At 40.2% G+C, this 21,428-nt stretch overlaps 1 protein-coding gene across 2 annotated transcripts; it reads right to left on the minus strand.

The window, feature by feature from the left end:
• Positions 1–731: 731 nt before the first annotated feature.
• On the minus strand, positions 732–20,668 carry LOC119015638 (protein SON). 2 transcript variants are annotated; one of them, XM_037091845.1, is made up of 20 exons: positions 20,516–20,668; positions 17,420–17,635; positions 15,013–15,047; positions 13,849–14,051; positions 12,942–13,135; positions 10,703–10,899; positions 9,371–9,656; positions 8,795–8,988; positions 8,339–8,491; positions 7,475–7,650; positions 6,600–6,734; positions 6,273–6,359; positions 5,697–5,915; positions 5,207–5,317; positions 4,082–4,198; positions 3,580–3,727; positions 2,989–3,057; positions 2,396–2,511; positions 1,933–2,034; positions 732–1,547 (listed from the first exon to the last, which is right to left on the minus strand). In XM_037091845.1, the coding sequence occupies exons 1-20, from the start codon at positions 20,596–20,598 to the stop codon at positions 1,470–1,472; spliced, it is 2,919 nt and encodes a 972-aa protein (XP_036947740.1). In that variant the 5' UTR covers positions 20,599–20,668; the 3' UTR covers positions 732–1,469. The 2 variants fall into 2 exon arrangements, with proteins under 2 accessions (XP_036947740.1, XP_036947741.1); XM_037091846.1 differs by lacking the exon at positions 20,516–20,668 and having other exon boundaries at positions 15,013–15,067; positions 17,420–17,531.
• Between the last annotated feature and the right edge of the window lie 760 nt (positions 20,669–21,428).

Here is a 21,428-nt window from a genome sequence, read left to right on the forward strand (position 1 = left end):
GTTACAAAATTAGCACCAGCTTTAAAATATGCAGGTGGTTGTTCCACTCACCGGCCAGGAACACAGACAAAAAAAACAAAAAAAAACACTGGAAATGTATCAAGTTGCTGGTAAAATCTGAGTTTTCACTAGCCTTTAAGCAGATGGGCACAAAAGTGAATTTTTCATCCTGTGAGTGGTCAGATGAGGGAAAATCTCCACTTTCTTTCTATATGATGATAATATAAAACATCTGGCAAAAACGTTTATTTACACTTACAGTTATTATCATAGCATATGTTTGAGAATTTCTCAGATTTTTAATTAACACAGAACATTAAATGACACCTTTGGACAAACAGTTAACTGGTGTCACATGGGAAAATTAACGATTGCCAACTACAGCTGATATCCATCTCCAGTGCTCAGCAGTAGTGCCTGGGTGAGTATCAAAACAAGTCTTATATTGTTTGCTGATAGGAAGAGGAGAAAAGATGACGTAATTCACCACAGTTCCTGCTGGTTAGTTAGTAGCTTGTGTCTTGGGGACAGGGATGTTGGGGAAATTTACACAAGTATTCCATTCTCTCTTCAACAGTGACTGAAAAGAAACAGTTGCTATAAGAAATGTACTGAAGAAGTGGTTGTCAGGACCTTCCCCAGTCTCAGAAACAAGGGGATTGTGGTGACACACAGAAGCACATACCACATTAAATAGGGATTGTTAAAGAAACATAATCTGGCTGCCTCTACTACATAACATAAATAGAATCTTTATTTTCCGTTTACACATTTTTAGAAGGTTGTTTCCATAATATAAAAAAAAGCCTCTTTAATGAGAATTTTCATAGGAGGAGGCCAGGCCACACATGTAATGTCAGGACCAACAGAATGAATGCCAACCAACAAAACACATTCATTTACATATTAACTTTTCATTAATCATTGTCCAGCTTAGCTGTGACCAACAATAAATCCATTGCTAAGAAACTCAGAACTGGTGTTAACCAAGTACTGATCAGCTCAGGCTGAAATGCTACGATATCATTCATTCTTTCATACTTACATACCTACATACACACATGCATACACACATATATACATACATACATACATATGTAACACTATGCCACCGACTTTTAACATGACTGAGACTCTTTCCCAATCTTAACAACCTGGCAAAATAATATTTGCCATGCTGTCATGAGCCTAGTGACTAAAAACAAAAAAAAAGTGTGATTTTGTGGCTATAAAATCAGTCACAAGTACCTTAAATACAAATATACTGTGTCATCTGAAGCCTGAATACTCTTCATGGTTCTCACTGTTGTGTATCTAGAGTATCAATTACTTTCTTAGTATATAAATAAGCCATCAGAGTGGCAATGATGTGATAAGACCAGTTTTTGTTTTTTGTTTTTTTGGGTTTTTTTTTACAAATGAACAGTTGAAATATGTAAAATATTACAGTCCCACTATTGTGTGTATGTCTATGTAGAGAACAGGGGGCCGGTAGAAGCAGCAGTGAAGACAGGACCAGTATAAAGTCCTGGTCCATCAACAGGAACCTAGGAACAAAATAAAACGCATGAATATATACGAGCATGGAATCACTCAGATATTTTATGATACGCACATCAAACATAGTTTTTAAAATGTGCACCTGGATTTAAACGATCAGGAATATTTCAGTTTTGCAGGAACTCAACTGTTTTGCAACACATAAAATAGATCTCAAGTTTTATCAATCTCACAGTTGGCCTTTCTTGACAATTCTATGACACAGTGCTGCCAGTAAGGCAATAAGGCTCATAGTCTTGTTATGAATTGAATGAATGTGTAGGTTCATGCTTGCTCTTATGGAGCTGAATGCATGGGGAATATCCAAACAGACAAAATAGCCTCTTTAATGAGAAACTTGATAACTGCTTGTGCAACTATTTTTAATATTACCTCTCCCAGAGCCTGCAGCGCAACTGTAGCTGCCATGGCCTTGGCATGTTTCTTATTGGGACTGGCAGTCTGGGGCTGGTAGTCCACACCATTCACTGTGACCTGGAGGTAAGGAAACATATGGATGGATGATCAAGTGTCACTATTTAACCATAAGAGGACACAATAAATAAATTCTGCATGTAGGAGAGGGAATCAAACCTCATTCATTATATTTTAGATAACACACCATTTGACTAATCAGGTGCTATAACCATTAGAGAGCTAGAAAGTTGGTACAGAAAATATAGAAATGAACACAGCTCTCTTCCTTGTCTTCTAGCTCTTCTTATTCTTCTTTGCATTTCTTACAACTTGTACAGTACAGCAGTTGTCTTGTAGAGCAGAGTTAGACAACCATCCACCGTATGCATTAACGCCATGAAAAGGAGTGAGGCTAACGCACAGAAGAAAAATGACTCACCTTGAAAAGAAAATTCTTGCGGTGGTCAGGACCACTGTGGTGAACCATGACAAAGTCCGGCTGCATTATCCGTCTTTTGTTACACAACTCGATGAGAGCAGACACCGGGTGCTTCCCTGCACACAGAAAGAAAAGGCAGAATAAGAGCTGTGTGTGCTATGTATGATATTTGATTGAGTACGACTCTCTGCAATAGGATATTAGACTTCCTCGCGTGCAGACACCAGACAGTTTGGGTTGGCTCTCCGTTAGTGCGACACCAGAGCCCAGGGCTGTGTGCTCAACCCCCTCCTGCTCGCAGTGTACATCTATGACTGCACTCCCACACATCAACAGAACTCTATTGTTAAGTATGCAGGGGGGATTTGCTGCACTTGAGCCACATGTTTTTTTTCTGGTAATAATCAACATTCGTTCCTAAACAGAGAATGGGGGTGTGGTTAATAGTCTTAATAATCTTGAAACTAACCTTCAGTCTGGACAGCTTTTAAAGCACTTACTAAAATACCGAAATCACAGCTAAAAAGCTTAATTTGTGGGACAAACGCAATTTCTTCTGAACAGTGTGGAGTTGTGAAGCTCAGCAGATTTACCCATTAGATCCTTAGTTACCACCAGTCCTCCTGTCTGCTTCTGTGGTTTCTCCCCTTCAGCAACTAGCCCTGAAACACACAGAAATCATCATCATCATCATCATCATCATCATCATCATCATCAACACCACTGCCACTCTGGCTGGAGAGTTCTGGAATGGTGAAGTCAAAGCCAGGATCCTAATCCTGCTGAGACCATGTGGCGTGATTTGAAACAGGCTGTGTTTGCAACAAAACCCTGATTACACAGCAAGTAATTCAGCATGAAGCAGTGGGAAAAGATTTGAGTTAACCATGTAGCCCCTGATGGAATAATGAAAGGGGCTTAATTTTTTTTTTTGTGTGTTATATCTGCTTATTGCAGTGCTGGCCCTAGTTGAGAACAGAATGTCTGTATTTGCACTGTGAGTACACATTTATAGAGCCAATAAATGATCATTTGCAGGGAATATATCATATTCATTTCAAATAAGTGTCTGGTTCTTCACCTCAGATCAGTTCGCCTTCACTTCCTCTCCATGTAAAGCATATGTTGTCAAGACTCATTATCATCATCCCTAGGCTTCTGGCCCAGGATTCTGTTTCTCTAACCTTTACGGTCGACCTTGAAGTCAATAATGATTGGCTCCACAGTTCCCTCGCGGTTCCTCCCCAGGCCCTCTCCTGTCTTCCAGCCCATCTTTCTCATCAGGAACTCTCCGACACCCCCAGACACCGGAGCTGCCCTGAGGAACTGGTCCTAAACAACGCACAAACAGACAGAGTGGAAAAAAGAAAAAAGTAAGAAAACATATTTGTGGGAAGTGGCAAAAGTGAGCGATGATATCCAGGGGAAAAAAGAGAGGGGAAGAAAGGTCCACCCTTTTAACAAGAGCCCATGGGGGGGGCCATGACTACCAGTAACATATAGAGATTCCATCCTCACAAGAAACCCACAAACAAAAAAATCAAACCACACCAGAGAAAATCAGAAGCTGGATCCTACTGGTCTGTGCCAAACAGATTTCTATCAATGTCTATAACCCCCTCCAAAGCTAAAATGAAGGGAATCGCTCATGCTTGTTTAAGTATCTTGTATTTGAGTCTGGTTTACCTTCTTCAGCCACGCTTGTGGTCCGCTGGTGGACAGCTCCTCTGAGCTGAGGACCTGCGCTCCTGTTGAGCCAGTGAAAAGACCAGGAACCGTGTTGGACTGTGCCCACGCATCTACCTATCACACAAACAGAATATTAAATCAGACAGAACAGAAGATTCATCAGTAGTCTAATCGAGTAAGACATTCAGAGTGCATGCAGAGAGAAAATGATACAAAATCAGAAGCATGCGCTTAAGGCTAAAGTATGGAAAGTGGTTTAATAATGATTTTGTTATTCTGTTCTGTACAGAATGCTAAGCAGTCACATTAGAGTTTGCTCATAAAGTGTGCATTGGAGAGTTATAACAGGGCAAGGTTAAGCTTTAAGTGTCTCCCACATGGGACTGTATGAGACATCTGGGGCAGAGTCAACCTCAAACAGTTCTGGATATACAGGATATACAGTCATGGTCAAAAGTTTACATACACTTGCCCTCATTTTTCTGTGATTTAACGAGAGGAACACGTACTGCTTTGTCACAAAAACATTCATGAAGATTGATTAAAATATCAATTTGTTATAGGTCTTCTGAAAATATGACCAAACCTGCCGGGTCAAAAATATACACACATTCATTTCAATACATAGTTCAATATCCTTTGGCCATTTTCACCACAGTTGGGCCCTTTTGATAGCTGTCCACAAGGTTCTGGCGGGCCGGAATTCTTGACAGAACTGGTGAAGTTGGACTAAAGTTGTTGGGGTTCGGGTCGGGCCATTGTGGTTTTTGTGGCTGACTCTAGTGGCTGTGTCAAAAACACTATTCAGAATGGATCCAGAAATGTGACCAGCTCAATCAGAACCACTCAGAAAAGGTTAAGAGGCCATGCTTACAGAGCAAATTTGATTCACACGACTTATAATCACCAGAATTGGTCATTCACCTGGTTGCATGCATATAATTGACCCAGCAGATTTGGTCACATTTACTGAAGACCTATAACTGCCCGTTGCCCTAGCTTTTCACTGACATAAACACAGACTTTGATAGTGTCTTTGATTCAGTTGCACCTTTTGACACCCAAAGGCAGACACTAGAGAGGTCAATCCCCTATCTCCCCCCACCCGCACCCCCATAATACCTGCTCCTGTGCTCGGCTGAGCATGCAAATAGCACTGACGTCATAGGGGTTCTCAGCCAATCGCCTCTGAGCTTTGATTCTCTCAGTTACAGCCTGAGAGATATCTACTGGCTACAGAAAGACAAAGAGAGACAGAAAAGAGGTAAATGTAAAACATTAATGAGGGGAGATAAAGAGGAAAGGGGGACGAGGGCTTCATTTTAAAATTTCAAAGTACAGACTACAACAACTATCTAAACTTAACAGTTTCTGAATGTATGCAATGGGGGAAAAATACTAAGATATTCTAAAATTCAAGAACGTTTTTCAAAGATTTCAACTTTTCTCTCATGTTGTTCGGCTTATATTATCAGCCGTAATCAAAGGAAATTGTATTAAATTTGATACAAATGTGAAAAAGAAGTGTTTTCTCTAGTGGTCTACACACATTTTCACTGGTGGTCTCCATACAGATTATGCATAGAATATACACAGTACACTATAAACTCACCTGCAGTACTGGATCAGGAAAAACATTATCAGTATCAGGCACAAACGCTGGCTGTACGACAACCTCTGGTAACCTTGGTGCTGTCACTGTTTCACCTGATGATAAGGTGGCTGTCGCTATGGGAACAGTGGTCAAGGCCTTCCTGGAGGTAGCTGCAGCTTTGTCTGCTGCTTTGTCAACCGGAACCCATTCTCCATAGGCACCCAGTGTCTCGCCCTCCTGGGTGGTACATTATTCGGAAAGCATTAATAAATTGCTCTTTAACATTATTTTGAAATACAAACACTCTCACTACCTGTTTATGTCGCACCGTCATTAAAAACAATTGAAAGATTAATCTCTAATGCACATCTATATCCCTGATTCTGAAATGTACGGACACTGTGGAAAACATAAATTAAATAATGTGAACATTCTCTAATCATAATACTCTACAGAATATTGCTACAAGGGCTCCAGAGCACTTCATTAAACCATCGTCTATAAACTTAATTCCTTTGCAAATTATTGTTTTCTTTGTGCTTTTACATTTGACACAGCGTTTCAACTTTTTAAGAATTGGGGGTGTATTCTGACCTTCTTGCGATGCTGGGATCCTGAAGACACAGGAAATTCCTTGGCCATGCCCGCATCACTACGCACTGCTGGACGAACCATCGTGTTCTGGAGAGAAGAAGAGGGTAGAGTGTTTTTGTCTGTCTAAAATGATGCGTAATTAAGTTACATTGAATTATTGAAGCATTTAACCACTTAAAGAAGATTACACTGACTGGCTAACAGATGCCGTTAAAATAATATAATAAATACAGTAAATCATGGTGTATGATATATTATACTATTATACTATTATGTATATTAGTTATATCTAAACTTATAAGATGCAGTGCAGGTCACGTGTCTTACATTGATGCTGAAGCTGATGGCTTTTTGTTCCCGAAGAGCTGATCCTCCAAAGGGTTTTCCATCATCCTCTTCATCTGAAACATGAGGCACTGCTACTGGCAGCTCTCCTTTACTGTCCACAATCATCTTGCATTTCTACACGCACACACACACACACACACACACACACACAATGAATGTAGGGACTCTCATGTCTACAAATCTGACCAATCTGTTAGGAAGAACAGTTACAATGATACTGGTCTATATTCAGACTTACTACTTGACTTCTTTGAATTTTTTTTAAGGTTAGTCTTTTCAATTCAATTGGCATGTCTAACAGATTCTTCTTTAATTGGACCATGATTTCAGAATAAAAAATCCAAAAATCAAAATCATAAATAAAAAGCTCGAGCATCTCATCACGTATAATTTTACCATATTGTAATTCACCTCAAAGAAATCTCGAGAGACACAAATAACTAAAGTTTGACATTGGCGACGGGTATTTATACACATATGTGTAGTGTGGCAAAATAAAATGTTAAAAAGATGCCAGTAACATTAATCTAATGTTTTCCCCTACTTTATCGCTGGCTGACATTAAGTAGTAACGAAATAAAAAAGGCAGCAAAACATATTCAAATTTTTTGGAAGAAGGTAAAAGTTATTACCTAACAAATATGAATGTAATCATTCAAAACTGATGTTTTGGCCCAATTACATTAACAACATGATAAAGAAAGTCATGGTCAGTCATAACTGACTATGTAAAATTGCCACTGTGGAAACAGTAAAGGTGAGTCATAATAAAATTGTTTTTTTTTTCTGTGTGCGTTGAAACTCCAAAACATTAAACAGTGTCCACATGTATAATACAAGCTATATGACCTTACATCAGTAAACTCCTTAATACTGATGCTGTTGGCCTGCTTTGCTACTTTCCTCTTCACTTCGTCCAAAGCAGAAATATTAGGTTGAGTAGGGACAGGAGGTGGCTTGTTGGTAATGGAGGGCAGCGGGAGCAGTGAAGACAGAGTTCCCATGTTAGACAAAGCTGCCGTCATGGTGGCTACAGGGAAGATACAGAAACAGAATAAGAAAACAGACAGGAGCAACGAGAAAGAAAGACAGTTGTTTTTCATTGGCTCATTCAAGTTAAGTCAAGTTTGTTGGCTGTTTGTCTGACCTACATACACTTTTTATTTAATATAATATAATTTAAAATGTATAATTCCCCACCCCCCAAAAAAATGTTATGGATTATGATAGTATACAAATAACAACAATCTGCCAAAAGTCCAAGGCAAAGACATTGTGCGTAGGCTGCACACCCCAACAATCATACCACTCATACACTATTGATCTCAACTGATTCAATGATACAATTCGATTTAACACTAAATGATGCCTCTGTGGACAAACTGAAAAAAAAAAACTTTTGCAGCCTTTTACCCACTGTTTGAGATCACAACAGCAGCAAGTTCATGGCCTGCAGTCTCTACAACAATCAATGGGGTTGAACAGCAACACAAATTAAGTTCAAAAAATGACCACTAAGTCTATTAACAACCCAACAAAAGCTATTTTTTATAAACTCTATGAAGATTACATACAATAGATAACTGTTAGATCTGCATCAAAAATAAGTTTTAAAACAGACGACCAAATGACTGGACAGAAACAAAACCGTCAATTGAGCCATTGTTTTACAGATTAAAAAACACCACAGAGAAAGAAAACAAAGGTCAAAATCATACCAGCAGTCATACTGGCCATGGCAGCATTCATGGCCATACTTGGCAGAGCCAGGGGAAGCACTGCAGACCTCAGACTGGCAGGGATGGGCATTCCTGCTTTGGCACACATGGCAGCAGCATTGGCCTTTGCAATTTCTAACAACTGGTCCTTGTCTGAGGAAACACAAAGACTAAACATGAATACATTAAAGTAATACATGAATTAAATATATGTGTTAATGCAGTACCTAGAGGGTTTCTCTCCTGTGATGTTCTAAATTCAAATATCTACTCAAAAACAATGTATTGGAATGTAGACTTTGCTGTATAAAAGTAGGTGTTTAGTTATCTACATGGAGCAGTGGCCTAACCTACAGTGACATCATTGAAACCAATACCCTCTTTAACAATAACGCCAAAACCAAATTAATCTTGACTGCAAATTGGTGTCAAACAAGTGTTTTGATAGTATCTGACCCAGGTCACTGATGCGCTGAGGGCTGTTGCTGGAACTGCAGTGTTTTCGGTTGGGTGACCTATTTTTGCGGAGGATGAGTACAGGGGAGTGACTCGGCTCTCGTTTCCAGCGGTCCCTCTGGCTGTATGTAGCCCTCCTTGGACCGCGGGACACCGACCGTGAGCGTGACCTCCTCGGTCTCCGGTCACCTGACCTGCACAGGTAGAATGTAGTTAAATTAATGCTATGAAGTAACTTCTAAACCATATCTGCACATTAAAACCTGATAAGAGTAACTATTCCTATGCTTGGGATTCTGGGACATTCCTATTATTGATGTTGTGAACTATTTAAGAGGCATGCACTGATTATTTATGTATCATACTGCTCAGCTTCAGGGCTATTTTCCACCACTAAAAGTAATTCATCGATCATTCATGAGGTGTTCACAGTTCTACTCTAAACTCAGTGCTTGAAGTAGGGGTACAAACAGGCAATAAATACGGTCATTAAATTTAAAATAAATATTGGTTAATTTAGCTATAACGCTAGCAAAATAAACACCGTCAGTATGAAGTAAAAACCTCATGTCTCACCTTGATCTCTTCTTCTTTGAAGGGCTCCTGGATCTGGATTCTCTCCTGTGACTCCGACATGGTGACTTGGATCTTTTATGCCTCTTTGATGACTTTGCTTCCTTTTTCCTCTGCGGGGACTTTGATGGTTTCCTCTTCTTCTTTGCAGGTGATTTACTGGTTGTGGTGGTGGTGGGAAAGGACCTGTTGTATTCCGGTGTTCTGTGCTGAGGTAAATTGGGCTTGGTGGCGTGATCAGGTTCGGTAGAAACAGACTGGTTCAGCACGGAACAGGATGTGCCAGAACCTGGGACATTAAACAACAATACAAGTTACTGAGACAGAGGGGGTAATGTCTCCTTCATTTTCCTCCTCCACACCTTTTGGATACCCTGATGCATCCTATAACCCTATGTATAATTCTGGCTAGAACTCACTCTGATCAGAGAGTTCTACAGCTTTGTTGTGAACTTCTGTCTCCAGAGCACATTGAAATGCTCATCAAAACCATGTACTTTCTTCTACAGCTTCATTGAAGATTTCTTCCACAAATACAACTTTTCTATGGTGTAATTATACCATGTATGGGTCACCCACACACATTAGAGTCTACCCACTAGGTTTAAAACAACTGGTCATTTCAGCTGCAGTGCACAAAGCCCTAGTGCAAGTGCTTTTGGGTAATTCTACAGCATCTTTGGGATCATGGCAGCACCACCTGCGATCCAGTGAATGTGTTGCAGCATTGTATTTAGCCAATGTACCACCAACTCCACTTCTGCACAGCAATCTGACTTCAGTAACACGGCAAATGTTGTATCAATATAGCAAGATTTCTATGTAAAAATAGCGAATGTCTTCTTTCCTTTCTCAGAGAATAATCTTAGCCCTGCCCCCAAAATGTAGTGGAATGAAAGAATAATGTAGCAGAAAATGTAATCACTAACATGTAAAATGTACTATATTCCATCAAGAGTATCCTGTACTGGGCTCAGGGGGTTAAAGCAGGTAAAATAGGTTAAATGTTCAAACTTCTTCCCTGCTATTCAATAATAAATACCATCATTTGAAATATTCATTTATTGTTTTCATTTACTTTATTATTTAGCCTATATCCTCCTACTACTGTGAGTGAGGGTAGAAAGAGGAAAAAGAGAAAAGATCAGCACCTCGGAGAGCACAATGGGTTCTGCAAATAATATTTGTGCAAATATACCACATACTTTTTTTTTTTTTTTGTGGGACGGACAGGGTTGATTAGTTGATCATATTTTTACAGGTTCGCTCTCGTAACGGGCTGGATGGGTGCGCGAAAAAAACCCTGAGCCTCCAATGTCATCAAACAGGTCCTACCTAGTTGTTGTGTTGTGTCCTCTGCTTGTAATTCTTTTTTCTTGGATGCCTTTTCAGGACTCTGCAGCCTGGTCACTGACTCCGTTAGCTCCACTGCATTGGTAGGGCTGGAGGCCAGCGGACACAATTGGAGGCCTTTCGATGGCGATTGGTTGGATTGGTTGGATTCATCCAAAGCGCCGCCCTTCTCCGAGGATCTACCGTCAGTGAGATCGTGGGAGGATAAAGGAACATCACAGTGAGAAAAGGCAGGTGTCAGGTAGAATCATATCAGCCTCCAACCTACTTTGGTTGTGTGAGACAGCCTTTTGTATGTAACAAGCACTGTGCTTGAGTCTAAACTAATTCAAAGGTTTCTGATTGTGTTTGCTATTACTTTGAACATTTAATATTATGAATTATTTGCTACATAAAGATATGGTGGAGTAACTGTTGTGAGCAGAGACTTAAGTTACACTGTGTCTGAAATCAGAGTTTCTCTGTTCTTTGTTTTGGTAGCTTGTCCTGCTGCTTATACATGTTGTTGCATGTGAGTCCACATGTTTTGCACCAAATCTCAACCAAGCGGGTGAATTAAATATAAATCTATTATTTATCATCGCCTTTATTCAAACTGTAAAGATATTTGAAGTCAGGCTCTAACAGTTTAAAACTTTAAATAAAATATCTATTCATTTCATATTATTACATGTAATATTTCAATGGAATCAGCAACTGGGAATTAAATCCGACATTGTGTAAGACTGTGGTAATCATTTGCTAAATCTCGGGCTACTGTTTCAGTTGTGGTATAACAGGACCAAATGAGTTTAAACTTGTAAACCTAGCATGAGTTTTTGATATCATCGGATCCCTACTTCATACACCTCTCTCTCTCTTATGTATGTAAAGATGTCTGTTTCTTCACCCAAACAAACTGGGCATGTGAATACCGGCGGCTAACATGCAGCACAAACTCAGCCACATGGCTGACTGTTTTCTATTTACTCACATTCGCACCTGAATGTCCCTTCTCTTCTTACCAAGTCATTCAGATGTTAATCTAGTGACCCGGATCTTTTGAAGCCCGATGCATGGACAGCTTACTTCTCAGAACTACTCACTAATAATCAGCACAACCCGAAGCTCTGTTCAGCACGGTCCATCCAACTTGTACAACATGCATCTGCTGTCATCTCTGCCCACGGTCATCTCTCTTGATCTAACAATACAGTTCCAAATGTTTCAACTCTGTTTGACCCAATTTCTACGCAACACCTCATTGAAACCATTACATCTGGCTGTGCCCCTGGCTAATTTAGGACAGCCTTTGTTCAGCGCAAAAAGAAAAAAAAAAGCCTGGTCTGTAATTTGAACAATTTGCGACCCATTTCAAAATCATCTTCTCTGAAATGCTGGAAAAAAAATTGTAGCCGTCGAGCTCCTTCAAGTTGTTGAGGGAAAAAAAAAAATGTATCTGTGAAAATGTGTAACAGCACAGAAACAATGAAAAAAGGGTGAAATAACAGCAGGTGAATTTTTGAATGGAATGCCTTTGTCAGGGCCCATGTCCATATATGTTTTATTTCAGGCAGGAATTGCTGGTAAGAGAAAACAGTGCCGCATACAAAGTAATAGCCAGTAAATTGCTTTTTTTTTCCCTTGGCATTTTATACCATCTTATTGAAGCTGTTTTAGCAACATATTTTACTGTAGATGACCACATTTTTATCCTGTTGTTGAAGTTTTTTTATTTCACATACTGCCCACTGGACATTTTGGAGATTCATATTTTCATGTACCTGAAAACTACACTCCTGTTTGCTCAGAAAACAGGAAGAGAGTAGGATCCACCTGTTCTGGGGCCAGCCACAGCCGAACAGAGAAAATAGCCCATTCCAGTGCTCAGCAACGCTTACAGCTACTTCAAAATACTTCCACAGGTTCACCTCCAGTTGACTGATAAGATCGCAATTTACTTTGTGAGATAGTGAATTTAAAGTGAAGATATTGGTTTATAAACAATTGTTAGATAAATTGTGTCACACACAACGTACGCGGCAATAATCAACATGCCAAAACTCTTTACACTGAATCTGTGGAGTGGTTTAAAAAATGTGTTTTAAAGAGCTCAACCTAAAGACATTTCAACTTCCAACCTCAACTCATATTTATAATGGCTGAAAATTGAAAATTGCCCTTTATTGTTTTGCATTTCTCTCAAGAATCAAACAATCAATTCATGTTTTTTTCTGCATACCTGGACCGAGTCCTGAGGTGCTGTGAACTGGATAGGGAGCGAGTCCTAGATCTTCGGCTATGGTGTCGAGAACAAGATCGAGAGTTCCTCCTCGATGAGCAGGAATGTGAATGAGAATAGGAATGTGACCGTGAGCGGGAACGACAACTCCTCCTATGTCTTTCCTCATCTCCTCTTCCTTTGTTGGAGCTGTCCTGTTAGGAAGCAATAAAAAAAAAAAATAAGAATAAATTATCATTACGTCAGTGATGTTTATAAGCATAACTGCAGACTGCCACAATTTAGATTTTAGACACCTGTGCCAGTTGGAAATATGACCCCCTGTGAATTAGTTTTTTTAAAATCATCATCATCATCTATCACATAAAACACCAAGAGCAGCGTTACTACCAGTAACATAAGATAAGATAATATAGATATAAATGAGATGGTTTTAAAAAGCAAAATCACGAGCAGTGTACTTGTAACTTGTACAGGTGCTCCTAGTTATAAAATGTAGTCATACTGTCACCAAAAGCAGTTAGAAAAGGAGACTAAATGGTTGCAATCTGGAGCCCTGACTCAGTGTGGGAACACTGCCTCCAGAAAGGCAAAAAAGTCAAACAGAAGTTCGAATGTGTTGGCATACACATGACTGCCAATTGGGCCGGTGCTAACAGGCTGGCCATGCTGGATGCTTGAGAAATGCGTGTGCATGCCGTCACGTCTTGCTTTTCATTTCTGTGTCCGTGTTAACAGGCTAGAGCAGCCACACTGGCTGCATGGCTGAATGAGTCCTGCTTCACAAGTGCAAGTCAAGCAAAGCTGCAGTTGCAATTCATCTAAAGATTCTTGACTCAGTATAGAGCGATATCGGAATCCTAAAAAGAGTGTGTGTGTGTGTAATTTTTTTTTTTTTTTTTTTTACCTGTTTTGGGATAATATCAGGCAACTCCACTCGTCGACTTGGTGATAAGCTTTGGCCACATTTACTGTCCCTCTGTTTTAACACAAACTCTGAGTCGCAATCTGACGAGTTCTCTTCGCCTCTCCTTCTTCTCTTCTTTTTCTTCTTCTTCTTTCCTGTTGAGTGCCGCTTGTGGCATCTGGACTTACTCTCATTATCCTCACCTGGACAAACAGTTCAGCAGCATTGTGTCAGCATGGCATGTTTTGTACAACAATTAATCACTGTATTTCTATGTATGCTGTAACTGTTACAGGGTTGTGTGTGGGAGGTATTGACATTTTTATTTGTTGCCATTTGAGCCCATTCACAACAATAATCCTCACCCTACTCAAACAATTAGGGAGAGGATCCTCACCTGTTCTTCACTGTGGTCACTGCTGCTTCCCACTGTCATTCTAACAAACCTACAACTTATGCATCCAGCTTAGAAAAGCTCCCTCACAACAGACAGAAGAAGGCAAATCAACAGCTACTGCAGCACATACTGCAACTGTCATTTACGTCAAGATTCCTACATACACGTCTGTGTCCTGCTACTGTCACAACGCAGCCGCTGGGGCAACAACTCTGCTTTTAAATAGCAATCTTATGAAGTAGAGATCGACTGTCAACATCTGCCGTGGGCGATGCCATTGTCCATCAGCTCAACCCTTAGTTGTATAAGCAGCTTATATGATTAAGGGGTCTGGGGAATATGTTGGTGTGGGCGGGGAAATTGTTTTTTTGTACAGTGTATACCAGCAACAACAAAATATCCACAAACATTCGGGTGCAATTTATGTTAAACCGACTCATGACACAATTCCTGTAACAATGTATCATACTGCAGAAAACTGCTATTTTCAAAGTATGGTACATGTACCACCAGTGGGATGCGAGCCCCCTCTACTGGAAGAGATATTTTTTGGTAAATGAAGGAAGTTGATTGAAAAACACATAACGCTATCAAAATACATAGTAATATTCATGCACGTCACTAGCACATACAGCATCCATAACCAATTATAAGCTAAACTCAAACTGTGAAGATAAGATTGCACTTGAGAGAGCCTGATATTTTTGAGGTGGTATGCCAGAAAAAAGTTTAAGAAAGCCTGACATAAACCAATGAGAAAGACTTACCTTGCTCCATATTCTCCTCCGCTGGCGTTCCTCTTCTATGGAGCAAAGATAAAACCTGAGTTAGGCACAGTTGAAAAGTGGGTATTAATACAATAAAATAAAATGGCAGGTAACCAACGTTTATGTCTACAATGACAGACAGATTTAAAAATAAACCCAACCACTCACTCAGCAGGTTTTACACTGGGGAGCTAGTAATTAGAGTTTAGAGCTTCTTGTAGTGTGTCATTCTGATGGAGAGGAATGTAAATATTCTGTCATAACCTATCATTACTATTGTTTATTTTATATGACAATGAGACATAGCCTATTTAATAGTTTAATAGTGTTATTTTTTATGTCATCACAACATGTAGTAATGAGTCCTAAAGCATTTTGGCACATCCAGTTCCCTCATCTCAAAGTCAATGAGTTTTATGAGGTGGTTTTCTGTTAAGTGCCTGAAATAAGGTCTGTGGTTACCACAGGCTATAGACATTTACATGTTTTGCTCTATGACATAAAATACATCATGAAACACCCCATAATTGAATCAAAAGTGCTTACACAGAGACTCATCTACTACTACTACATCTACTACTAATCTGTCTTTACAGTCACACATGAGTTGCAAACTATTCTAACTCTACCTTTACAACTTCTAGATTTATCAGTTTATAGCACTGCTACTGATACTGATCTCTCCAAAGCCACTGACAAGCCGTCCCATGTATCTGTGGACTCCCCAAGATACACAAGGAAGGGGGGCAGACAGGAGTCCGGCCGTGTCTCACCAGTGTCCCCAGTAGTGGCCAATCTCTACATGGAAGAAGTTGAGAGCAGAGCCTTGATTACCATACCAGGAACTGCTCTTAACTACTGGTTCGGGTATGTGGACCACGCCTGGGTCCAAATCAGAGCACGGGAAGTAGAAGCCTTCACAGAACATATAAATGCTTTGGACAGTAACATCAAGTTCACACGGGAAGATGTCAGAGGAGACAGCCTGCCCTTCTTGGACTGTGCTGTACATATTGAAGAAGACAGAAAACTCAACACACACAGATCAATACTTGATCATCACCCAGACAGCTGAGACCGTGCCCACAAAGACAGCTGGGACTTCATATAATTTCATAAAAGGGAAAACAAAAAAAACTACACATGTATATACATGGTGTTTGTTTTCCCTTTTCATAATCTTAATTGCAGTAGAGTGGAGCAGCGCTTTTTTTAAATGCAGGCGGAAACTCAATGAAGAAACGTGCAACACAACTGATACCAAACCATAAATAAACCACAAAATCGGCAAGGTAAATGGCTATATTTATATCACGTTTACCCAAGGTGCTTTACAATCTCCTACTGATTCATCCATTCAGCCACAGCAAAGTCATGGGCATTCATCAAACATCTTCTCAAATATCAGTAGTCAGTACAGTTATCAAATTGCACATGACTAACAAATGGTGTGTGTAGATTCTGTAGTGTGTAAAAACTGTGCAGGCTCTTGTTTTGCGTTGTACATGTGTGTAAACAGGCTACAACTGTCATTTGTGTTTGCAGAAATCAAATCTCCATTACTGCTGTGGTGTCAAACCCACAATATCTGCTTGTTTGAATGCAAGCTGTCCTAAGAGGTGAACGAGTTTTACTTTCTAGGAAGCGTTACTTTTGACAACAGTGTCAAGGAAGTCTGGAACAATGTGTGCAGTGCTGCAGCTACTTCATCAAACTTAAACTTTGGAAAAATACACGAGCCATTCCTTAAAGAAGAGTGCCCCCTGCCTGAGACTTGGTTGTTCATATCATATACACAGATACCGATATATCTGTAATTTGCCATTCGCAGCCAATAATATCGGCCAAGCTCTATCAAGAATATTGTATATAATATTATTATATTAGACATTATAATACAATTATTAACATAGTCGTTCCTTAGCGTTCTATCATAAGTGTGTGGGCTAGAAAAATGTTTTGTACGTTACATAAAGTGCATCCAGGCTCTCACCAAGGAGATCAAATCAGCAGATGTCACTTATATATCTTTCAAACTGCAAATCACCGATCTTTATCCAAGACAGGGTAAAACAAAACATAAATTCACATGGCACACTTGTAAGTGTACCAAGCCTAAGATTGATGAGACACAAAAAATGTGAAAACATCTGCCACTGCCATGTTGTGTTCCAAGTGGAAGTCAAGCAGGTAAATTTTGTCTTGCTGATAAATTCCTAGTATGCGTACATACAAAGCACCTGTATATAGAAAAGAAATACTGTCTATCAAATCTATGAATGCTTTTTTCTCCTTTAAAACAAACACAATGAACATGGCAGCAGCAGCACTCACAAAATTTACTATGATCCATTTGAATGGAGAGGAGTTTAATCTGTTAATTTACCATGCACCGTTCAAGTCTCACCTTTGCAGATGTTTGGCTCCTCCCTCCAATTCCGCCTCAGACTCGGAACTGCTCTCCTTCTCTCGGTTCCTCTTCTTCTTCTTACTTTTGTGCTTTTTGTGCTTCTTTTGTTTCTTTTGTGAACTTCCGCTCCTTAAATCTTCCGTCTTGTTGGTCTCTGAAGCGGCTTCCTCCGCTCCAACCGCTTTGCTGCCAGCACCAAGTCCTTCAGAAGCGCTGAGGGAGACACGGGACAAAATAATTATTACTGTGTATTTGACATTTGTTGTTTTCATTCGTTATTTTTACTGCCCAGCACAGCTCAAGCGTTGGTTATTTAAAGGTCCTGTGACGGGAAACCTTGGTTTGAAAGTGGAAATTAATTCAGTGGACCGACTAGTATAATGAGTATAAAGCGTTGTTTGCACCAAGCAGTCCCGTTCTGTTCAGTTCAGTCTGTTACACATAAGAATGGTAAGTTTTTAATTTATCCTTCTGTTGAAGTACCTTGCACACTTATCTGACACATAAAAATGGAGAGAAACACTGCAGACTACTGATTAGTCAATCAAAACAACCGCAGTCATGTCATCGCCTGCGCTCCTGTATTTTTTTCTTTTGTCTTGCTACCCACAACCTGTCGGTTAATAACTGCAGCATTTTCATAAGAGTTAAGTACTGTGTTTCCCAACTGCTGGATAAAGTGAAAGGGGATCCTGGACTTACATTTTATGTAGCACTTTTTCAGTACTTGCCACATTCACCCTTTCATTCTCACACGGATGGCGGTGGCTGCCATGCAAGGTGCCAACTGCACATCAGGAGCAATTTGGGGTTCAGTTTCTTGCTCAAGGCCACTTTGACATGCAGCTCAGTTCATTCTGGGGGAACTGGGATTCTAATCAGCGGGATTCGAACATGCAACCTTCCGATCACTAGATGAGCTGCTCTACCCGCTGAGCTACAGCCGGGAAGCCTCTGCTACCCGGTTTGCCAAAAGGTCAAGCTGCCATGTCATTATGCTCCAGGTACGCTGGTCCTACTTGAATCGTTTTTCCACATTGACCCATTAAAAAATGATAGTTAACAACCAGGATGCCAGGCAGTGAGTGTGAATGTAGCCTTAAACCCGACAGAAGAGTCAATCAGATAACCACACAAGACAGTTTCTGAATTGCCACACTGTAAGACTCTGCTGCTCTCTCCTCAGGCCAATTTCAGTACAGATTTTTGACGCCCTCTCAGTTCAGCCGATACAACATGCAAGGTCCTGCCAGCAAGCCTTTTTTAGACTGAGGGCAAAGATGGGCCAGTACTGTGGGACACTTCTCATAACGTTAGGTCTCGTCTTGAGTAGCCAGCCAGTGACTGTAATGAGCCCTGACACAGCGCTGTAGAGAAAGATAACTGTAGTAATAGCATGAGAACACGGGCTCTTATGTAGTCAGAAGCAGCTTAATTAATCATTGTGGATTGTCTGTTCATAATAAGTACATTTTCTCTAATCCCATAACAGGGAGATGACTCAATGCCCTACAGCACATGTGTCAAACTGATCCAGTAAAGGGCCGCTGTGGCTGCAGGTTTTCATTCCAACCAAGCAAGAACACATCTGATTTGGATCAGCCAACCAAGTAAGAACACACCTGATTTGGATCAGGTGTGTTCTTGCTTGGTTGGAATGAAAACCTGCAGCCACAGCGGCCCTTTACTGGATCAGTTTGACACCACTGCCCTACAGCATGAGAGGCAACAACAGAGCTAATAGCTTACATCAGAACTAAACACAGCAGGACTGAGAGTTTCTGTTCAGAGGAATATCAAGTGTTAAACAGTGAACTGCAGTTTAAGATGACAACACAATAGGTTTAAAGAATATAAATGTACTGAAGTACAGTTGAGCACAGTTTGGAAGAGAAAGCGTATGGAGATAATTTTAAATCAGTGCACATTTTACCAAACTTTCTCACCAAAGTCAGAGATGTAACCAGCCACATACCAGCACGTCAAACTGTCTTATTAAGCTATGCCATGTTCAGGAAAAAAAAAAAAACATATGGGTTGATTTGAGGGCAAGTCAAAGTGTTGTTTATGTACCCAGACAGGAAAATTGTTGCAGCCCAGATCTGGCCCATATCAGATATGTTCATCTGGCCTGCGTACCTACTGCAACCGACCAAGTGCCACCATTTCATGGGTAAGTAGGCCAGATGAGGGTGTCTGGTAAATCCTGCAACAAGCTGCAACACTGCACATTATGACTAGCGTGCAACAATTTTCCCGAAAACACAATCATTTTAATCTGGCAATAGTGATCCATGTTCGATATGCAAAAAAAACAGATTTGAACGGGCCCACGTATGGGTTCAAGGGGTAATGTCACCATGCAGAAAGTTCTTTGCTGCAAGTGAGACTATCACGTTATATCAGTAAAACTGTGGACCTGATCAGACTGAGACATTATGGTGGATTTCCAGATTTGACAGGATTGTAGGTGTTATTAAGATAGATAGATAGATAGATAGATAGATAGATAGATAGATAGATAGATAGATAGATACTGTAACTATAATGTTTACTGTATATATTTATTATATTTGGCAACTGCTCAGCACATACACATTTATCTGAAGGAGAAGATAACGTCACAGTATTTGCAAGAATGCCTGGGGAATGCAAGAAGCATAACGTCACTCATAACGTCGCATATGCATTATCTCATTATAATAATGCTGTAATGCAATTATATGTAAACGCTGACTCTGGCAGCCATGCATGCACACAGTGTGTTAGCAGCCAACGTTAACCTGTCACACTGCCTGTACTCTACTTTAACTGTCGTTGTTGCCACATTAAATACAAACAGCACCGCTATACCCACTTTATAAATGGTCCTACTTTAAGCTGGAGCTTTATTTACACCTCTCAAGCCCCACTAATAGCACCGTCACCGGCTGTGTCCCAGCGTTTCAATGTGTAAATATAGCGTACACAGAACTACAGCGGGAACCGGCCACTGAACATGGAAAACTACCCTGTTTGTTCGGTTCTACTGGCTAGCCAGCCGACTGTATTCAACTATCAACGGGACGAATACACAACACAACAGTTACGTACGCTTTGTCTTCATTCTGGTCTTCAATTTCTCTTATTTTATTCAATATAAAGTCTTGGAAAATTTGCTCTATGTTGGCCGCCATGTTTGAGTGTGCATCTAATTGCGCGTCCGGGTAGGAACTGTTTGATCTTCCGCACCGTTCCGGGTGTGGATGACAGTTGGAGTGCACCTGAACTGCTGCAGCGCCTTTGATATTAATATATAAATGTGATGATTTGATATTTCTTTTTGTGGTGCGTTTTTTCCCTTGCACTACTGCCAGATTATAAAAACTGTTTGGTCTCTAGTATTCCTGCAGAAACGTTGGACCATCGGACCAAACAGCAGTGAGATTAGGTGGTGTTATCGAAGTTGAACACATTGTACTCTGTCCGCTATATGATGAATCTATGGCTGAAACCTCAAGAGCTGCTGTCCAAATTCACCCATCAATGGGTGGAAAGGCTTGAAGAAAATGACATTTTTGTCATGAATCAACATTGGGAGCAAGTGCCTAAAAACATCCGAAGAAGAACAGAAAAACAACTTTCAAGTAACGCTGCCCATATGTTCTCAGTTAAAAATCCCCTCACACACAAAACATTAACCAGGAGACTTAACCACAGATATTCACACGACACAGCCTTTTCATTTAACGCTTTATTGTGCACTTGCCAGCAGCAAGAAAATAAACCTTTCTCATGGTTGTTGGCTTTGCATAATGAAACGTGAGAAACAAGAGCTGTCGGTTAAAAAGAGGAACTGATCATGTTTATGCTATAGACCAAAAGGGCTGTCTGCACGTAACACAAGAATTTAACCAACATAGCAGTGGTTATCTTGAAGCTTTACTTGAAAAACAATCATAATAGGGGGAGTCTAAAGGTTATTATGTAACTTTAACTACTGACATATCCTTTTAAATTATTTTTA

The sequence above is a fragment of the Acanthopagrus latus genome, chromosome 24 (genome assembly GCF_904848185.1).
Source record: "Acanthopagrus latus isolate v.2019 chromosome 24, fAcaLat1.1, whole genome shotgun sequence".
Classification (NCBI taxonomy): domain Eukaryota; kingdom Metazoa; phylum Chordata; class Actinopteri; order Spariformes; family Sparidae; genus Acanthopagrus; species Acanthopagrus latus.

Bases quoted from the DNA above. Each gene is read 5' to 3' on its own strand.
- LOC119015638 (XM_037091845.1), bottom strand. From the start codon at position 20,598: ATGGCGGCCAACATAGAGCAAATTTTCCAAGACTTTATATTGAATAAA. The intron at 17,636-20,515 runs GTACGTAACTGT...TGTCTCCCTCAG, and splicing joins GACCAGAATGAAGACAAAGC to CGCTTCTGAAGGACTTGGTG. The intron at 10,900-12,941 runs GTATGCAGAAAA...CACTGACGGTAG, and splicing joins CACCTCAGGACTCGGTCCAG to ATCCTCGGAGAAGGGCGGCG.